At 40.4% G+C, this 20545-nt stretch overlaps 1 protein-coding gene across 1 annotated transcript in view; it reads left to right on the forward strand.

The window, feature by feature from the left end:
- Nucleotides 1-20545, forward strand: part of LOC126416329 (aminoacylase-1-like) — a 109977-nt gene that overhangs the window by 15504 nt on the left and 73928 nt on the right. Inside the window, exon 2 of the mRNA XM_050083993.1 lies at nucleotides 13308-13477. Coding sequence (XP_049939950.1) covers nucleotides 13308-13477 — 170 coding nt within the window. The remainder of the gene's footprint in view (nucleotides 1-13307; nucleotides 13478-20545) is intronic.

Consider the following 20545-nt stretch of genomic DNA (forward strand, 5'->3'; position numbering starts at 1 on the left):
GTAGTAGTTCTAGTCTACTAGGCAATCTGCAGCTTGAAATCAGCAAAAAGCGAAACTTTATTTTATTTTTATTTATTATGCATTTCCGATCGAGAATCAGAACGTATCATATTGATCAGCGTGTTACTTACACTTTTTAATGTCGTGCTGTTTTTACTTTGTTTATGTCGAGGTAAAATGCTTATCTCTCGCGCTTTTGTCTACACGTATGAATTTCGTACGATTTGTTCGCCACGCGCAGATGTTTCGTCACCATTCCGCCTTATTAGAGCTATGTAGTGTTTATTTGTTCTTTGCATGCTTGCTTGGGATTTGATGTGTTATTGACGTTTGTGCTGCGCGGGATTAGCCGAGCAGTCTGACGCGCTGCAGTCATGGACTGTGCGGCTGCTCTCGGCGGAGGTTCGAGTCCTCCCTCGGACATGGGTGTGTGTGTGTGTGTGTGTGTGTGTGTGTGCGTGTGTGTTCGTCCTTAGGATAATTTAGGTTAAGTGGTGTGAAAGCTTAGGGAATGATGACCTTAGAAGTTAGGTCCCATAAGATTTCACACACATTAACGTTTGTAGTGTTTAGTTCGCGCGCGCGTGCATGCGTCTCTCTCTCCCTCTCTCTCTCGCTCTCTGTGTGTGTGAGTGTGTGTGTGTGTGTGTGTGTGTGTGTGTGTGTGTGTGTGTGTGTGTGAGTGAGTGAGTGAGTAAGTGCGTGTATGTGTTTCCAAGTGAAGGAGGGACAGAGACAGAGAGAGACGGAGAGACGGCGATAGAGAAAATGAGAGAGAGAGAGGGAGTGAGGGAGTTGTGGATTGTGGATAGGCATGTAGATGGTGTGCAATATGCGGTGAAGGGAGTTTAATTGCAGAGGGTTTTGTTGCACAGTGATGTGTATTCATTTAATACTTTCTTACCTTTGGCTACTGATTTTTCGAAGTTATAGCTTCTTTCTACTGTTAATTTTTTGGTGCAGGTCGTCACCAGTGAGCCGTGGCGCCATTGAATTAGTAGATTGTTCTATCTGGCGCCACTGGCTGAGGTACAGTATCGACTATCCCTCTTGCGGCCCCATTGCGATTACCTGTGAGGAACGGTTGGTATCTGTGGGTTGTGTCCTTAGAATGTCTTTGCTTGCTGAGATATATACGGGTTCGCTGGCCCGAGAGAGGAGGCACTAAGTTCAGGGATTGGTGCTAGCGTCGCGACAGGAGGCGGTCACGAGGTCCGAGCGGTCGATGCTACGAGCTACGCAAGGAGGGTCTGCGCAGAGTGAAGATACCGGAGTGCTTCACCGGGGTGATCGTCGACTACATGCAGCAGGCCGACATTCCGTCAATGGTTGGCAACACTCGTGTCGGACGACCGCTCGTGGCCTGCCTGCCCCTTCTACCTGGCTGTCATCGGCACCACTCAGCCAGTAACCGCCGCGACGTACCGTTGATCCATGGAACTGCTTGCTGATAAAGGGGAGTAACATTCCGCAATCATTGTGATATTTTATATCATTGTCTACCTGCCCTCCTTATTATTTTCTGGTTTGTACCCGAGCCTCAGAGTTTCACTCGGTCGGCTCTTTGGTCGTAAATATAGGCCGTAGTATTGTACTAGACACTAGTTGTCGTTTCAAACTTCGTTCCGATATTATATTGCCTTTCCTTTCTGATTTGTACCCGATCATTAACGTTCAAATGAATCAGCTCCTGACCGTATAGTCGGGGCAATTTTATCAAGGCACAGGCTGCCGTCAAGTAAACAGGGCTCTTGTGGTTACATTTAGGTGTTAACCAGATCAATTCCTTGATTGCAATTGCATTAGTTGTAATTGGAACAAATTGTCATACTAAGCTGTGCTTTGCTGTCTTTGAAAGACCGGGTCATTATTGGTGTGTTTTTAAATGGGTCTTGTGGTTGCTCCGGGGGAGTTCTTGTGTAATAAGTGTTCATACGTAATGTTTTAAAACGTTCCTTCAGAGCGGTCTTCATAACTGAAAATCACTTTAACTTTTGAAATATTACAAACTAACTGTCACCAGGGCCTTAGTTAGAATAAGATTGTCAAAAGGGACGGGTTGGGATCCAGCCGCACAGTGATTGCTGATTGAAATTAAGAGGTTGCTTGCCTTGAAGTAAGCCTTGTCATAATTTTTCCTAATCTGTTTAACATTTAAGCACAGGTGTGCCCCTTAACCCCGAACCCTTCGACATACAGCTTCTAAGTTCAAAGTTAAGTCATGTGTTTGAGTAACTGAAACACTCTTGTCATCAATGGTGGTTATGTAGTTTTCATGTGTTGCAGAAGGGCATTTAATAAGACAGACTGTGTCCAGCGCGGTAGTAAACACCGCTGTTTCACCCGACATCTTGTAGTGATTGTCATGTTGTTCTTGTTTTGATTTCTCTTGCAAAAGCTTATTCACTTCACAAATTTGTTAATGTTGAAGAAAAAAACAAATTTATAATTATGTATTGTTAAATAAACAGGTTGTGTGAAAAGAAATTTCTACTGGTGGATCCTCCCTTCCACGTTTTCCTGAAATGCAGTAATTCCGACGTCTCAACTAGTTTTAAGGCTTTTAAATCGACTTCTGTGTTCGTTGGGTTGTGATACCATGCCGTTAGGTGATCTGCAAATGTTGAGCGTGAGCTATTTCTTTTCAGTGCTCTGAAGTGTTCTAAGATTCCCAACAAATTTGACCCACATATCAGTATATATGACTGATAGCTGCTGAAAGTTAGTTGATACATACAATACTGACTGTAGTCGTCAGTTGTGATTTTACTTCTTCCTAGACTCTTCTGTATTGTGTCTTTGGTTATGTATGCTATGTTGCGGCCTTCTCTCTTTAGTACTCGTGTATTTCCGACCCTGAGTGAAGTAAATATCGGAAGATGACTTCTTCCAGTTATGGGGTGACTGCATTGGTTATAATAATGGTGATGGTCATAGTGGGTTTCCTATAAATTATAAAGTCATGTTTTATGTTTCTCTTGCGTATGTGGACGTCTAAGAAATTCAGTATTTCATCTGTTTATTTTTCAATAGTGAACTGTATTTGCGTGTGGATGGCGTTCATGCCTACATGAAGTGCTTCTATACGAGATTGTGATCCATTTGTTACGAAATTTATATTGGCTACTTATCTGTCTTAACATTTTAATTTTTACTGGTTTGGTTTTACTATTTTGTCGAAGACTTAATTTTCTATTTGATTGATGATAATCTTGGAGGCCACTATTGGGATCCTACAGGCAGTCCCTCTCGTAGACAGTAAAATTTGTTGCTGAATGTGAGGTAGTTTTGCTTTTTGTTGAGTTTGAGTACAACTGATATTTCTTGTAAGTTTGTCGTGGATATGTTTCCTTGTAGTTAGAGATTTATTTTCATGATGTTGATGGTTTCTCCTGGTGGAACGTGTGTGTATATGGAAATTATGTCAAATGAAATTAATGTTGCAGTGTTTGGTAAGTTTTCATTCCTCACGTTTTCTTTTAATTCACGTGAGTTCTTGAGACTTCTGTTTTTTGTTTATTTGTATAATATCTGCAGCAATGTGGCTGTGTCTTTGTGGCTAAGCAGTATGTTGGTGCTTTGGTAAAGTTAATCAGGAGGTGTACAGGGATACCTGGTTAGTTAGTTTTTAGGCAATGATTTTGAAGTAGGGACCTTTGGATTTTTCTGTGTCGTTCTTTTAGTCTGTGTGTCTATAAATATTAGTTCTATGTTTCTCAGAGTTTTCTGTAAGTTCCTTTGGTACTAGTTTATTGGCAGTTGTTAATTCTGTGATGTCGTTGCTCTGGTTTCCTTGTTAGGTTGAGATTGAATTCAGGTGTATTCAATCTTTCTTGTTGGTTTATGATGCGTTCAGCTTCTGTTATCATATGCTCTATTGTCCTGTGTGACACCATTGTGTTAGTGCTATATTTGTGACCCTTTCCAAGCAGGCTGCTTTCTTGTTTGGATAAATTTATGCCTGTTAGATTAATTACACTTTTGTGGAAGATTTGTTTGTTGTATTGATATTAAGATTCATAGATATTTATGTGATTTATCATTTTGATGTTTTTTTTTTTGTTGGGTTGCCTGTTTTCGTTCTATTATGTGATCTGTGTATGTTTTAACACTGTGTATTGATTCATCAAAGAATGGCGAACACATAGTACAATTTACTAGTTCTGTTTAGTTCAGTATTGAACTTTTTTCTTTTTCTAAGACTACAGAGAACGGATTTCTTTCATTGTCCACACCATTTTGGCTTTCCGTTTGTTCATTGCGCTGTGGATAAAATGTTTACATTTATGATTACATGGCTGCATATTATTTTATATGCCAAACACAGTTTGATGAATTTTATGTGAAGTATTGTTTTTCGGAGTTCGATGGGTGTGTTTTGAAATATTTGAAGAGCTGTACAGAAAATATGAAGTAAGTACTAAACAAAATATTGGTACAGATATGTAGACGATATAATTTGCCTAACAGTGGAATCGCAACTGTGTATCAAAGAACTTCATGGGGACATTAATGCCATCCACCCACACAAATACAGCTCATCACTGAAACACAAATGTGAAACTTAGTTTCTTAGATCTCACCATACACAATAGAAACAATAAACATGAGCTTACAGTTTATAGGAAACCCACAATTACCAGCGCCACCATTCACAACCAATCAAATCACCCCTCAACTTACAAAGAAGCCAGCTTTAAACATATACCTAACAGACTGAGCAAACCTCCAATGAACAAAGATGACTACAAGAAGAACTGAACAGAATAAAACAAACTGTACAGGGCAAAGGGTATGATACAAATACTACTAACAACAATATACAAAAACAGGAAAACACACACACGCACACTTGAACTAAACACTACAAACATCAACAACACTTCAAATCTGCGCGCCACATCTCAGGCAATCACGCCAGAAACAAATGAACACTAGACAGCCAGAACAACACGTAATGGCGACGTAAACTCTGTTCTTGTAGAACAAATCGTAATAAATCCCTATCTATAGAGTTTTACCCCGATATAAACAAAGAAAGGTGCCATGACATCAAAAAGTGTAAGTAAAGCGCCAATTAACATGATACATAAATAAACTCAGTCGGAAATGCATAATAAATATTAAAATAAAATGACGTTTTGCTGTTTGCAGATTACAAGCTGTAGATTGACTTGTACACCTACAGCTACTACCACAAATTTCAACTAGTTTCATGTGAGATATATAAACAAAGGCACACATCCACTTTATCCCCATATGTACTACAAAAATAGAACCTTTCAAAATGTGGTATGCGGACAACACAGAATGCCTCGCCATCGAATCAGGGAGAGTGCTCCACTAATAAATACTCTGGGACAACGCATTCCAAGTTGAACAAGTCACCTGTAAAAAAAACTAGTTAAAGGGCAAAGTTCCTCATTGTGAAACACCCGAATTGGCCACTAATGTGTTTAAGGAGAAGGAAGCTGTACTATGTGCCCCATTAAAATTAAAATCCACATTAAAACAAGTACCTAAAGCAACTGATGTATCGTTCAACTCTATTCTCGGTATCAAGAGAGAGCTCTAAATGATCCATGCAGATGAATCATCGACAGTTTTCGTAGATCATAAAGAAAGGCCCAGAAGATTTTGGAAGTCCAGTTTAGATAGTTTTATTGAGGAAGTCGTTCGCTGCATTATCCATAATTTCGACATTACAGATAAAAAAACACCCACTTCAAAGAAATTCATAAAAAGTTAGGGATTTTAATACATTTTGTTGGATATGTAAACACACTTTGTAAAATTCGTAGCACTGTAGGACTTAAGAAAGTTTTCCAGCCGGCCGGTGTGGCCGAGTGGTTCTAGGCGCTTCAGTCTGGAACCGCGCGACCGCTACGGTCGCAGGTTCGAATCCTGCCTCGGGCATGGATGTGTGTGATGTCCTTAGGTTAGTTAGGTTTAAGTAGTTCTAATTTCTAGGGGACTAATGACCTCAGATGTTGTGTCCCATAGTGCTCAGAGCCATTTTTTTTGAAACTTTTCCAGGAACAAAGGGGTATTATGGCAGAACGAATTGCTCACTAAAAACAGTATCCAAGAGTACAGGTGTGAGTGTCGTCCATTTATCTCTATGGACGAGACACATGTTCACACTTTTCACACAGCGTCGTACGAATGGCGCGACAAATCACTAAGGGGTCCGCTTATACCCGTTTGGAAGGAATGCCGCATTATCATCAACAATTCTGGCGGGGAAGACGGTTTTGTACCGAATGCCTACGTAAGGCTTAAACGTAGCCAGGAAATAAGGATTTATCACAATCTTGCTGACCTCTCAAATTGTGAAAAGAGGGTCAAGTGGAGATCAGTATCTAATCTAGCACCTTATATTGTCCTCGTTTCACGTAACGACCTTTACCACAGGAAGCGCTTACCCCTACTCGCGCATCAACCTCCACGAGTAGAGAAGTGAAATCCCTGTTAACAGGAAAAGGAATTCCTTTCCACATGGACGAGCTGAGACCCCTTGACTGATCAAAATGAACAAAATCACAATGAACAAACCAGACGACGTCACTTATAAAATAGGTAGTATTTTAACCGAACGTCTTACTGTGTTACGACGTTCTCCATACCACCCACAAGTGAATCCTATAGCGCTATTATGGGTAAGAATCGAGAACGGCATTTTTGTACTTGATGTGACTTTCAGAATGGACACATTATTAACACTTATAGATGAACAAACTGCTTCCACAATAATAGAAGACTGGAAGAAACGCCGTGAGCACATAAAGAAATTGAAGAGCATTATATTGCAAGTGAAGATTTACTGGACCAAGGGCTGGAGTTGATAACAAATGTGGGAAGAGGTGCACAGAGTCATAGTGATGGAAGCAATACTAATCCCGCCAGTGCAGATGAAAGTGAATCAACTGAGACTGACAGTGGAAGTGAAACAGGGATGGCTGCTGCAAATGAAGAGACTTCTTGTGGATCATTTGCTAAATATGTTTTGTAACTGTAAATAGCGACAGTGAAAGATCCATAGTATTATGTCAAGCGATGAACTGTATTATTTGTAACGTGCACTTGCATTTGCAATTATTCATAAGATCTGTGAGCGTACTCTTAACCATTATGCTATTGTCACGACCAAACTGTACACATTAGATGGCTATCCTGCAAAATAAATCCGCTTGCATTTCCTTATGTATGCTCGAGCCGCCTCTACGCCTTCTGCTAGCAGTCCTTTAGCAGTACCTCTTCCCTTTCCTTCCATTCCCCTTCTGCGCATACGAGTGTCGTCAGTTCGCATGAAGTGTAGAGAAAGCGACTGCTGTCATAAGGTATAGCCCCGTCTTACACCTGCCACGGCCGTTTGTGTGCGAATAGCACCCAAACTGGCGGTAATTCCAAGCCGTGGGAGGTTGACTTGATACAAGTCGATACAGGTGAATACACGAACATTGTGAAGTTCCGTAGTTCCTAGTGTAATAATGATGACATAGAAACTGTACCGTGTTAGAGACAACTCTGTGAAAGTGAATTACAAACCCAGAAATAATGAGCTACACACCCAGTGTGACTAAACTTAGAGTTATTAAGTTACGAAATCATAAAATCATACCTTTTTTGTTTTAAAATTCCGTATCTATGACAGTTTACGACAAACAATAAGAATCGTAACAGTCAGGGAGATACAGAAGGATCACAATGGTCAACCTTCATCATCTGACCTGTTCACAGCTATTGCTCCACATCGCCCGGCCCAAACTTCTTACAGATGTCACTAACGACTTGCTAACATAAGTATAAAAGAAACATAGACAAAGAAACATTGGTTAGATTTGGTGTTTTGCTGGAGTTGAGATTTTGTATACATTTCTGTGCTTATATTGGGAGTTAAATACACAACAGCTGAAAATCCTCAGTTGCTGCCATGAATCGGTAAACAACTTATTTGGGAACCAACGAATAGAGGAGTGAATTTCGATGAAATGATTATGTTTGGTTTTGTATCAACATGTTACACACGTTCATATCGTCAAATGTATGAAAACAGTACGTTATGCATATATTACGCGTCGTAGCTATCTAGCGTTTAGTGTCGATAGATACAGAATTTAAGCACATGTATTCTTGTAGTTATTTATAGAGGGTGATTCGAAAAATGTTTGCAAACTGACATGGCGCCTCGGGCATACAACAAGGATCAGTGACCACATAGGAAATAGATATCGCAAAGGGCACCCAGGGCTACTAAATGACGTTGAAATTATTTAGACACTTGCTACAAATAGACTCCCACTACAGGAGATGCTCATTTAAAGTTTTGACCAGATGCATTGAGACACTCCTGCCATCGAGAGTTCCGTTGAATGGTGCACGGTCTCAAAGATACCTGGTGTATCTCGAAGACATCCTGCTGCTGCAACAGTCCTGCCCACTAGGTCCTCCAGAGATATAACTCATGTTCCATAAACAGAGCCCTTGAGAAACCCCTGACAGGAAAAATAAAAAAAAAAAAGATTGAGGACAGATCGGGTCATCATGACAGTCATGCGACTGGACCATCGTGACCAATCCAGCGACTGGGAGAGTTTGCCCGCTGATGTGCCCTCATTTGTCTGCTGAAATGCGCGGGGGCTCTGTCGTGCTGCAATAGAGTGCAGAGACGAATAATCATGGCAACATTATTCTGCAAGTCCGGCAGAACCTACCGCAGGAATACGAGATACGTGCGACCATCAAGTCTATCGGGAAGAATGTACAGCTAAATTAAACATTCTCCGACGATGGCAGCGCACATGTGACACTGGAGCTCTTTCATTGTGTTTGCAACCAGGATCATGCTAACGATCAACTGGAACATAATATGAAGGTATGTGGTCTACCCTTAGACTGAGTAGTAAATTTTCTCCTTGATCACATACTGCTCCAGGCCACACACGCAGTCGGGGCCAGTAGTATCATACGAGTATATTACCAAGAAATTAATCATTACTGTACCTTATAATTAAACTTTCAAACTTCTGTAGAAATAGCAGCACTGGTCAGAATAACGTCAAACTGCAACGGAATATTATCTGAGAAAGGGGAAAACGTATGGCAAAATAAAAGTAGATAGTTACAACACGTAGCAATAGATGGCGCTGTAAGCATTATAATTTAATAGCGGTCGAGTGCAAATGACAAATGAATCATACAACAATGCCTAAGTTGTACGTTTGACGTTAAAAAAACTGTACTACTCAGTGTGCATGAGCGTACAGGTGTGATGTTGTTAGTTACGTAAGCCCATCCACCACGGCAGGGTCATATCACATCGGATGGGAAAATCGGTTTTTAATTGTCCTGAGTCCAAGAACCGCCTAAAAAGCATAAATCACATCGGTTTCTTGTCCTAAGGCCAAAAAACGCATAAAAAGCATCAATCAAAATCAAATCGGATTATTAATTGTCGTGTGACTGGAGCAAAACATGTTCAATATGCTGTCCACCGTTTACTGCAATACGTTAAAATCGAGAAACAGCATGTTCCACAACTGATCGAAGTTTTTCCAAGGTCACGTTTAGAATGTGTTGCGCAATGCGTGCCTTCAGTGCAGCTAAGTTTGCAGTCGGAACACAGATCACAACATCTTTCAGATAGCCCTACAGCCGTAAGTCACAAGGACTAAGATCAGGTGATCGGGACTGCCAGGCTGTAGGTAAATAGCGGCTGATAATGCTAGCATTTCCGAAATGCTTCTTCAGCAGCTGCTTAATTGGATTTCCAATGTGCGGAGGTGTGCCATATTGCATAAAAATGATCCCATCCACACATCCACGCTGTTGGAGAGCTGGAATGACGTGGTTGCGCAAAAAAAACACTCATAACGCTAACCAGTCACGGTAGAGGTAACAGGATCGGAAGCACCTGTCTCTTCGAAAAAAGTATGACCCTATTACTAATGATACCGTAAGCCCTCACCACACAGTGACCTTTTCAGGAGGAAGTAGTACTCTTTGATTTGCGAGTGGACTTTCCGTTGCCCGTATTCGACAATTCTGTGTATTGACGTATCCTGTCAGATGGAAGCGGACTTCGTGTGTCCAGAAATCTTCCACGGCCGATCGGTATCCACTTCCACGCGAGCAAGAACTTCTAAAGCACAGGTCACTCTTGCCGGCAGGTCAAAAGGAAGCAACTCGTCCACATGGGTAATTTCGAATGGATAACAAAGAAGGATGTTTCGTAGGACTTTACACGCCGTGCCCATGGGTATGTCCAGTGTTTGGCCAATTCTCCGTGCACTACATGTTTGCACACCACGCTCGTCTCCTCCTGTAATGCCGTGGCCACTGCTTCCACTGACGTTGCATCAGTTCGTTTGCTCCCTCTACTAGGTTGCACACCATAAGAAACCGTCTTTTAGAATTTCCTATTCATTTTCTCCAGACCCACGGCAGTCATCGGACAAACACCTCTTCTCAAATCCGTCAGTGTCTGGAACTTCTGCAGAGCGACTTGTGCACAGTAACTATTCCTGTAACACAACTTTACAAGCAGAGTGCGATCCTGCATTGAGGCAGACATGGCGAACGTCGCAGACGTGAAAGGAGGAGAAGCTGTGTACCCGGCGTGTTTATACCAACTTCAATGGGTCGTACGCATGTCAGGTGTTTTCATTTACGTATTCTGACACATACAACGCCATTTATTGATCAATTTTCAAACTATTATTTCTGCCATACGTTTTCCTTATTCCGTTGCAATTTGACGTCATTCTGATCAGTGGTGTTATTTGTACAGAGTTCTGAAAGTTTAACTTTAATAATAACGACCCTGTACATTTTTCAATCTCTGGCTCCTCATTCGCGTTTTTTTGCTTTCTACAGCTTCTCCAAGTAAAGTGGACATAATTCCCTGATGTCTTAACTCATGCTCCATCATCTTGACCTTTCCCGCATTTCATACATACTGCATCCCTCATCGACACTCCGAAGAACCTCCATATTTATTGCCTTATCAATCCATCTAAATTTCAGTATCCTGTAATACCTCATAAACTCTTATATTTCCTTCGTTTTGGAGTTTCCAAAATTCGTGTCTCATTTCCACAATGATACGTTCACAACACACATTCCCAGAAATTTCTCTAGCAAATTATGGCCTGTATATCGTATTACTAAACATCTGTTGGCGAGGAATGTTTTCTTAACATTCTTATTGTATCCACCTCCTGAACAATTTCTTGTAGTTCAGGCTTGTTTCTTACAAAGCTCGTAGTACCAAAAATTTGTGAGATATAGTGACTTGAGGCGTGGAGAGATTTTACTAGTTTACAAAACGAGTGGGACAGGACTCTGTTTCAACTCTTTACATTGTATACCAGTTATCACACACAAAAATTGGAATGTATTACAATCTTACAGTTTTTTTTCAAACCTTCGGCTCTTTGATCAGTGTCATACCAAGCTCTTCGATGCGACATCTCCACGTTATGACAAGATTAGTTATGAAGGGCGCTTCCGGTGTAAGCTCTAAAAGGTTGCCTAGAGCATTCTGTTTTTATACTGAGGATTGACAACGCTTACGAAGATAGCTTGGGGCGTTCGTTGAACTGACAAATATCGCACATATTAATCTTGTTATCTTTGTTTTTCCCTTTTTTAAAGGTTTATGTCGAACTTTAAAATTTCGTTAGCAGAACTTAGCAAAATTCATCGAATCGAACGACGAGCGTTTTACGTCGGTTAATATGGTATCAAGAGTGATAGAATACAGGGAGCGAAAGGTTATTCACAGTTTACATAGAAACCAGAGTGTAGTCATAAGTATTTAAGGATAAGACCTGGAAGCATTAGTTAAGAGGGGTGTGAGGTAGCATTGTAACCTACTCCGGTGTTATTCAGTCTGTACATTGAACAGGCTGAGAAGGAAAGTCCATGGAGTGGAAACAAAAATTATTAAGTTTGCCAGTGACATTTTTCTCAAAGAGGGGAAGGAACCTACAACAGCAGTTGAACGGTATGGCTAGCGTCTTCGAAAGAGGTTATTAGATGAACGTCAACTAAATTAAATGAAGGGTAATGGGATACATTCGAATTAAATACGGCTTTGATGAGGGGATTAGTTTAGCAAATGAGACACTGAAAGTAGTGGACAAGTTTCGGTATTTGGACAGGAAAATAAGCGATGATGACCGAGGTATGGGGGATATGAAAAGCAGACTGCCTATAGCTAGAAAAGCACAAAATACTTGTTAATACGGATTACAAATTCGGATTTTGTGATGTATTTTCTGGAGATAGCCGGGTACGGAAGTGAAATGTGGACGGTAAAACAGTTAAGACAAGAAGAAAAAAGCTTATGAAGAATGGTGCACAGAAGAATGCTGAAAATTAGGTGAGTAGATGGAATAACGAATGAAGACATGTTGCATCGAATTGAGGAAAAAATTTTTGTGGCACAAATTGACTAAAAGAAGGGTTCGATTGTCAGGACACATTCTAAAGCATGAAGAAATTGTCAGTTTGGTAATGGATGAAATTAGGTGGGTAAACTTATAGAGGGGGCAGAAATTCGTTCGCAGGAGGCAGGTTGAAACGGATGTAGGTTGCAGTAGTTATGCAGAAAAGAAGAGGCCTGCCCAGGATAGACTAGGATAGAGAGCCATATCAAACTGGTATTTGGATGTAAGCAACAACAGCACGAACGTGAGAACGAACAGGCCCACAGTCTAAGAATTTGGGACTCACTGTGCATCACCATTTTATGCTTTTCCATCTGGTGAGATATTCTTGATTACGCAAAACATTAAGCAGTCTTGTGTACATTTCCTCCCGTTACTTGAACGCGGGGTTCGAAGTTCAAGACAGTGCTGGGCTTATTTCAGCTCAGTTTTCTTTCTTTTTAATTTGTATTGGTACTACCTTAGTAAATTACTCTAACGTTCTCAATCTCCTCATTAACGTTCTTTGTCTTTCGTTTTATGTTGTTGTTTTACCAACATGATGCGCCACCACAAAGCGACATGTAATCGTTGGCTAACAAACGTATCTTGGGTGTTTAGTAATGTGCTTTTCAGCCGTTTACTGGGCTGCTACTGTCCCCTTTCTATAATTTCGTGGCTTATCCTTGTCTTACGCACAGGGGCAACACCAGCATAGCTGTGAAAAAAACAGAAGGCTCGGGAGCAGAGTAGCACAAAGAGTAACGATATTAAAATAAAAGGGTAAAACATTGTTCCAAGTATAATGTTCACAGTAGAAGAAAGCTCCCTTCAAAATATTTCTTGGTCTACTGTATTTTTCCTGTGTCTCTGCAGCATCATGTGTGGAGTTCCTACTGGAACAAGCAAAACTCATCGGACTGGAATGCAACGTGTTCGAGCTGGTTCCTGGTAAACCTATAGTGGTGATGCGGTGGGAGGGCACGGATCCCAAGCTCTCTGCTGTGATGCTCAACTCCCACATGGACGTGGTACCGGCCAGGGAGGTGAGTACTCAGCAGGCGTACCAGCGCATAGGCAACCGGTATATAACCGCGGAATCTGCTATTCCCATGTGATCTTAAACTTACTCCATTTTTGTGATTGTGTCTAAAATAACACTGTCCAGTTTCTCGGCATCGCACTATACTTACATATACATGTATTTTAGCACGTCAGTGGCGCGCTTGGCCGAGGTTGCATCTTACTACTATTAGGAACCATCTGTCCTACATCATATTAATACTCGGCAAGGAAATGTTGTTATAGTGGTCAGCCCCAACAATGGCTTCGTGTAACACATCACGGTAGACTATCCTATGCATACCTGTTTACCTGTGATACCTATTACCTTTTACACGCTTGCCTTTTACACCAATTTCAACCCGATTACTGCTGTCAGGCCTTCATCGTCCTCTACAATTTTTAACCCTCCGTTGCAAACTAACTGATCATTGCTGCCTCTCTATCAACCGAGCCGTTCTTTCCCTCAAGTTGTGCCGTGACGCTCATTTCTCCCCACATCGATGCACTACCTCTTCAATAGTTAACTGATCTACTCAATTAATATTCAGCATTCATCAACAGCACCATATTTCTAGTCCCTCTATTCTCTTTTGTGTTCTGTTCCACTTCGGTGCAACGCTACGCTCCAGACAAATAATTCAGAAAAAAAGCTCCTACCACTTTTAAATTTATAGTAATCAATCTGAGTACCCGGCGTTGCCCGGATATATATGTATTCCAACTTTTATCTTCTTCTACCCTTCCTCGCTGTCCATCTCTCCTCCCGCGCTCTGTCGATCTGCTACTTCCCTCTCCCTTTCTGTCAACCTCCTCCACTTCCAGTCTCTGTCCACCTCTCCCTGATCGCTCTTCGTCCATTTGCTCAGGCCCCTCTGTCAATCTCTTCTTTCCCCTTTTTGCTCCATCTCTCTCCCCTATGTCTCCACCTCCTGCCCCGACTTTCTCTGTCCATGTCTTCTTCCCCTCTGTGTCCATCTTCTCCTTTGTCTTTCTCTTCCTCCCCTCTTCGCTCTCCGCGTTATCAACACCATAACAATAGGATGAAATGATAATTAAACTAAGACCCTACGCTGTCGACAGGCAGATACCATCTTCATATAGTTAAGGCTAACTGGCCATTTACCTTCTTCTTCTTTGCGGATGCACATGTATTACTCGAACCAGAAAAATTGTCTACCGCGAGTAACGAGTGTAATGGGCAGAAGCACTACGATTGTAGTATGTGGACATTAAGTTGGGAATGTGGGTCTCACCGGGAGAGTGCAAGGGATAAGCCCCTGCAGTCGAACTATCATCTTGTAATGTGCGCGTGAGGGCACACAATACTCTTTAAAGCCTGTACTATGGTAAGTGAGTGGGGTTTACCTTACGAGACAGGATTTTTGTATAGATATTGACCGCGTGTACCTGGATGGTGGCAAATCAGACTTACACCCACTCTGTTATAACAATGATACGTCAAGTAAGTCCGAAATGCAACTACACGTCAGGACGGACAAGAAACAACACAGCAGATGCTACCAATTTTTTAATAATACGGTCGCCAGCCTAATTAGGCATTAACTGAGTTTCTTCCCTGTACAAGTTGATGTACATTCATGCAAAGCAACACGTAGTAACACTGCATAATATAGTAAATTTTAGAACCAGAAAATCTGTTGAACTGATAGTTTCACTTTCTGTACTGATATGGAAAAACCATGAATACATAACACTACACTATAATGTATACTACCAAACTTCGTACTGTCTATTGATCTGATTAAAATCGGGCATAGGTTACCCTAGAAATAGCACTTTGGGGCCACACACAAAATGTCAGTTTTGATAAAGATAAAACACTGATAACTTTTGACATATATATTGACTTTAACTTTTGCTAGTCAAACCAATTTAGAACACTTCAGAATTCAAATAAATAAAAAAAAGGGAGGGGGGGGGGGGGACCTTGAAACTGTTGTGATCACTGTATAAAAAAAATTGATTACTGAAATTATTATGCGCTCAAGATTTCCAGTATATGAGTTACTACTCTTTTTTGTCTTATTTCCTACTCATTTAAATACCTTTATATCTGTCTCGAAATAATTAAACTTCATTACTAAATCAATATTAAAGTTATCTTCCAACTTTATCAGACCTTCGTTATTCATTTACTGGTTCATTAACAAAACAGTTCTTTAAACACCATTCTAACATAGTTAGGTCTGCAAGTAATTATTATTAACACTAAATTTGATTTTTCATTTCGCGACACTCGGATTGCACAACATTTGGAAAGGATGCTATCTAGGTTAGTTGTGAGGATAATTAGATGATAGGAAAGTTCTGGTAAAATTTAAGTTGTTATTGAACAGTATGGAACAAAAGTAACACTGGTCCATACGAATACAGTACTAAAAGTTTCAACCTGTTCGTATCGATGCGGCGGTTGGCAGGCGGCGAGATGGCGAGGCACAAAGCACACATACAACCACAGCTATGGCTCTTGACGTATCGGCACTTTATTTCTTCATAGCGTCGCAATACTTTTCCATTTAGTGCCTATGGAATTTTGCCATGCTGTATGGGCGTTGGAACGGCATACCCGAGGCTCAATGAAACTACGTCTTCCAGGAGAGCCTCCTCGCTCCAGAACGTGTTGCTCAGACCAATGCCAAACTCCAACTACTACTGCTGAGCCCGTTGTGCTGTGCAGTGCCCGCGTGAATTTTCCCGCGCTCGCCTGCCATCCACCTTTTACCGCTCCCTTACAGGCCGGGTATTCACCCGAGGTTTTGCATTCTACATATTCTAACACTTTGCCTACGTATGGACCAGACGCACAGTTACAATTTTAAACATCTTACAACAGTTTCAACGTTTCTTACATTTCAATTCTGTTACAATATTGCTTGACATTTGACATAAACATTAATATTCACATTGAAACTCGTTTACAGTTTTCCTAACACAATGACATGAAACAAAAAAGAAATGAAATCAGAACATTAATTACACAAGTTTTTCGAAAAATCAGAAAAAAGTTACTTATTTGTACAATAGTACAGCGTTGTTGATGTTACAATCTGTGCCCTCGGTAACTCAGATGTATAGAGCGTCTGCCATGTAACCAGGAGATCCCGGGTTCGAGTCCCGGCCGAGGCACACATTTTCAACTGTCCCCTTTGATGTATAACAACGCCTGTCGACATCGTAGAATCTTGATTTAACTATAATTTCATTCTATAGAGCTGCATGGTCACCATAAAACAATAGGAGGTTGCTGGTTGTTCCCCGCACACTACTGGTTTCCAGATAGTAAGTATTATGTGTACCAACTTTGGTTAAAATCGATTCAAGGGTTTAGGAGGAGCTTCTTACCTGTGGCTTTGTCCGCATATGCACATGTCACATATGTTTAACATATTTCAAACATATCTGTACACATATTTCACCTGTGTCTCTAGCAGATTTCGACCAGCTCTTTTGTTTTCACGCAGCTCGATGTTTATGACGTTATACATCCTGAAGAATATGTTGTAAAATGATATAAATTTTCAGGTGCATCCAGTGGAATATTTGGACACTGTCTTAGAAAGTGTTCTGAATACAGTTATTAGTAAACAAGTGGTAAATTAAAAGAGCTTGTCTGAGGCGGCAGTTTTACTGTATAAATAGCGACAACATATTAAGGGATTGACATTTTCCTTTCACTATTTAGTGGGATGTATGAGCGAGCAAATGTGTTGAAAGGTTTAAAATTATGTGTAAAGTTTATTGCAATACACCAAGTGTTCCCATTATGAAATACTGGAAGTATATAGCCCGGTTATTTGTGCGTGGTTAGCTACATGTATTTTTCATCCCCACCCGTTTGTGAAATAGTTGGTTCTTATCCACACAGACGTACTTTCCAGAAAGTAAGTAGTATCTTTACCAAGTTTCGCTTTACCTAATACAATGGTTTAGGAAGATATGTGTAAAGTAGATACTTACATACACTTTTATAGTACGTGTGAATTTGTATTGCTCTTTGATTCAGAGAAAGTTTGTTCCTGCTATCCTACATTTTATGTCTTCTCTACTTCTAACATTGTCAGCTTTTTTGCTATCCAGACAGCAAGACTAATATGCTATTTTCGGTCTATCATTTCCTAATCTAAATGCCTCAGCATCATCTAATTTAATTCAGTTGCACAAGATTTTAAAATCAGGGAAGCCACAGCCTGGATATATCATTCTAAAAAGATAAGATCGCTTTAGCTGTTGTTGTCGCTGTGGTCTTCAGTCCTGAGACTGGTTTGATGCAGCTCTCTATGCTACTCTATCCTGTGCAAGATTATTCATCTCCCAGTAACTACTGCAATCTACATCCTTCTGAATCTGCTTAGTGTATTCATCTCTTGGTCTCCATCTACGATTTTTACCTTCCACACTGCCCTCCAATACTAAATTTGTGATCCCTTGATGCCTCATAACATGTCCTACCAACCGATCCCTTCTTCTTGTCAAGTTGTGCCACAAAATCCTCTTCTCCCCAATTCTATTCAATACCTCCTCATTAGTTATGCGATCTACCCATCTAATCTTCAGCACTCTTCTGTAGCACCACATTTCAAAAGCTTCTATTCTCTTCTTGTCTAAACTATTTATCGTCCATGTTTCACTTCCATACATGGCTACACTCCATACAAATACTTTCAGAAACGACTTCCTGACACTTAAATCTATACTCGATGTTAACAAATTTCTCTTCTTCAGAAACGCTTTCCTTGCCATTGCCAGTCTACATTTTATACCCTCTCTACTTCGACCATCATCAGTTATTTTGCTCCCCAAATAGCAAAACTCCTTTACTACTTCAAGTGTCTCATTTCCAAGATTTAGCTGTAAGAGATTTATATTTTGGCACGAACAGTCTAGCAGCATTTTACCTGCATGGTCATGTTCCGATCGAGAAAAGGGAATGAGATAATCAAGCGTTCATCGCCAGCAATTTTTTCGCTAAGTAGCGGACGTCAAACATAAAATACCATAGCATGCTCCTGTGATAATGTGAGTAACAATATCTGGTGAGCTAACGGGTTTCCAATTAACAGAAATACTGATCAAAGAATACTGTGTGTTAACATCTAAGGGACAATGTCGTCAGTCCTCTAAGATAAATGTGTTGGGTCACTATTTTCTCGCGTGTTCTCACGTCTGTGGTACTAAGCTACTAATCCGGAACCCGAAACCCAGTACTAGCTGGGGTTGCCTATCTAACGGCTTCCAGGAACAAGAAAAAATTTATTTTCAGTATTTCGAGCAATTATTGACCAAATTTAAAAATTTAAATTGTGTCTTAATCTACTCATTAAGACATATAATCCTTTATTAGGAGTTCAACACAGTACGGCAAGTATGACAGTTAGAAATTGAAGCAGGGTAACTGACGACGCTCAAATACGTTGACTTCCTTCACCCAATGTTTCACAATGATGGTACTTGGAGACTTCCAACAAACTTCAAGAACAGATTCATAACTTTTCTATACTTCATCTGGCTTGCATACGTAACGTTAAATATTTAATACATTAATGCATTTGTATGGTAATCAGACTTTTGAACTGTTTCATACGTGGGACGTCGACTCTTTCAACAATCCTGGGTTTACTGGTGTCTCCTAAATCCAAACTGATCTTCCCTGAGGTCGGCTTCTGGAGTTCCTTCGATTCTTTGGTAAATAATTTGTCTTAGTATTTGACAGCCGTAACTTATTGAACTGATGGTTGAGTAATATTCACATCTATCAGCATTTGCTTTCATCGGAATTCTGATTATTATGGAGATGGGGTTGGTTCTCCAATCTGTCCGTATGGGTGTCGAGAAATGTTGTCTATTTTTACGACCTATGTCTGTCAGTGCTCTGTCAGATACATGCAGCATTACCAAACCTCCCATATCATTCTCACCTAATTCCCCTTCACCTTCCACCAAATTTCCCCTGTATTTTTTATTTCTTTTTTATTTTCTATAGCTCTTCTATATGTTTCTTCCACCTTTCAGCCTTCCCTCCGTTGGTAACTACTGACTTGACGTTTGAGCTCTGGATGTTAGAGCAGCTGCAAGAATGGGAGTCCAGTGTCCCAAACCACCCGATGCAAACCGATATTTCAGAGATGCTACTCTCATGGGGAACATGCTGTGACTAGTATGTTACTATATTTAAAGAGTGCGGTACAGAAGACATGCTTGCTCCCATATTTTGTGAGGGTTAGCCTGTACAAAAGCGTGGGCAAATGGGGATGGGCAAATGGGGACTGAACACCATTCGTTGATGCACATTTGAATTACAGTTTATTAATATTATATTATCTCACATAAATCAGCACATTTAAAAGGATGACCCCCCAAAACCAAAAGGTATAGTTAGCAATTTCTAAATTATCAGTATTACAAGCCAAATATTTAGGTATGATGAAACTGATCAAATATTTCTTACATTAGTGAGCATTTGAGAGTAAAATTACATAATTTCTACGACACAGGCTTTAAATAAAATCAAATAACTCTTAAAAAGTTTTAGCCATGCGTGAAATAATGCACACGAACTCACAGTAATATCCCAGTGCACCTTAATTGTGCTCATCCAGCGACAATTAAATCAATTTAAACTATGTTTTGAGGAAAGACGTATGTGGATCCTGTAATAAGAAATTTAAAGATGAAACTTTTACGTATACAACAACCTTCACAAGAAATTGCAAGGTGAATTTTTTACAAAACATTGGAAGCAAACTTTTGGTATTCCAAGTGTTTCGCACCAGGTGGTAGGACCCGTGACATTCCACAAGAACGCAGCTCAGTAAACCAAATTAACTGGTTTCTGAAACATACACGAGACTGTTATTACAAGTACAATAAAATTAACAATCGTGATGTAGTGTGGCAACAAATAATAGAATTTCACATTCTGGGGATTAGATTTAGTGATTAGCTGCATCCCTTCCTTCAATACCACTCTGTTTTACAATATAAGAGAGGACAATTAGAAAAAGATTCCTGATACCACATGATATAGCAGA

The sequence above is a fragment of the Schistocerca serialis genome, chromosome 8 (assembly GCF_023864345.2).
Source record: "Schistocerca serialis cubense isolate TAMUIC-IGC-003099 chromosome 8, iqSchSeri2.2, whole genome shotgun sequence".
NCBI lineage: Eukaryota > Metazoa > Arthropoda > Insecta > Orthoptera > Acrididae > Schistocerca > Schistocerca serialis.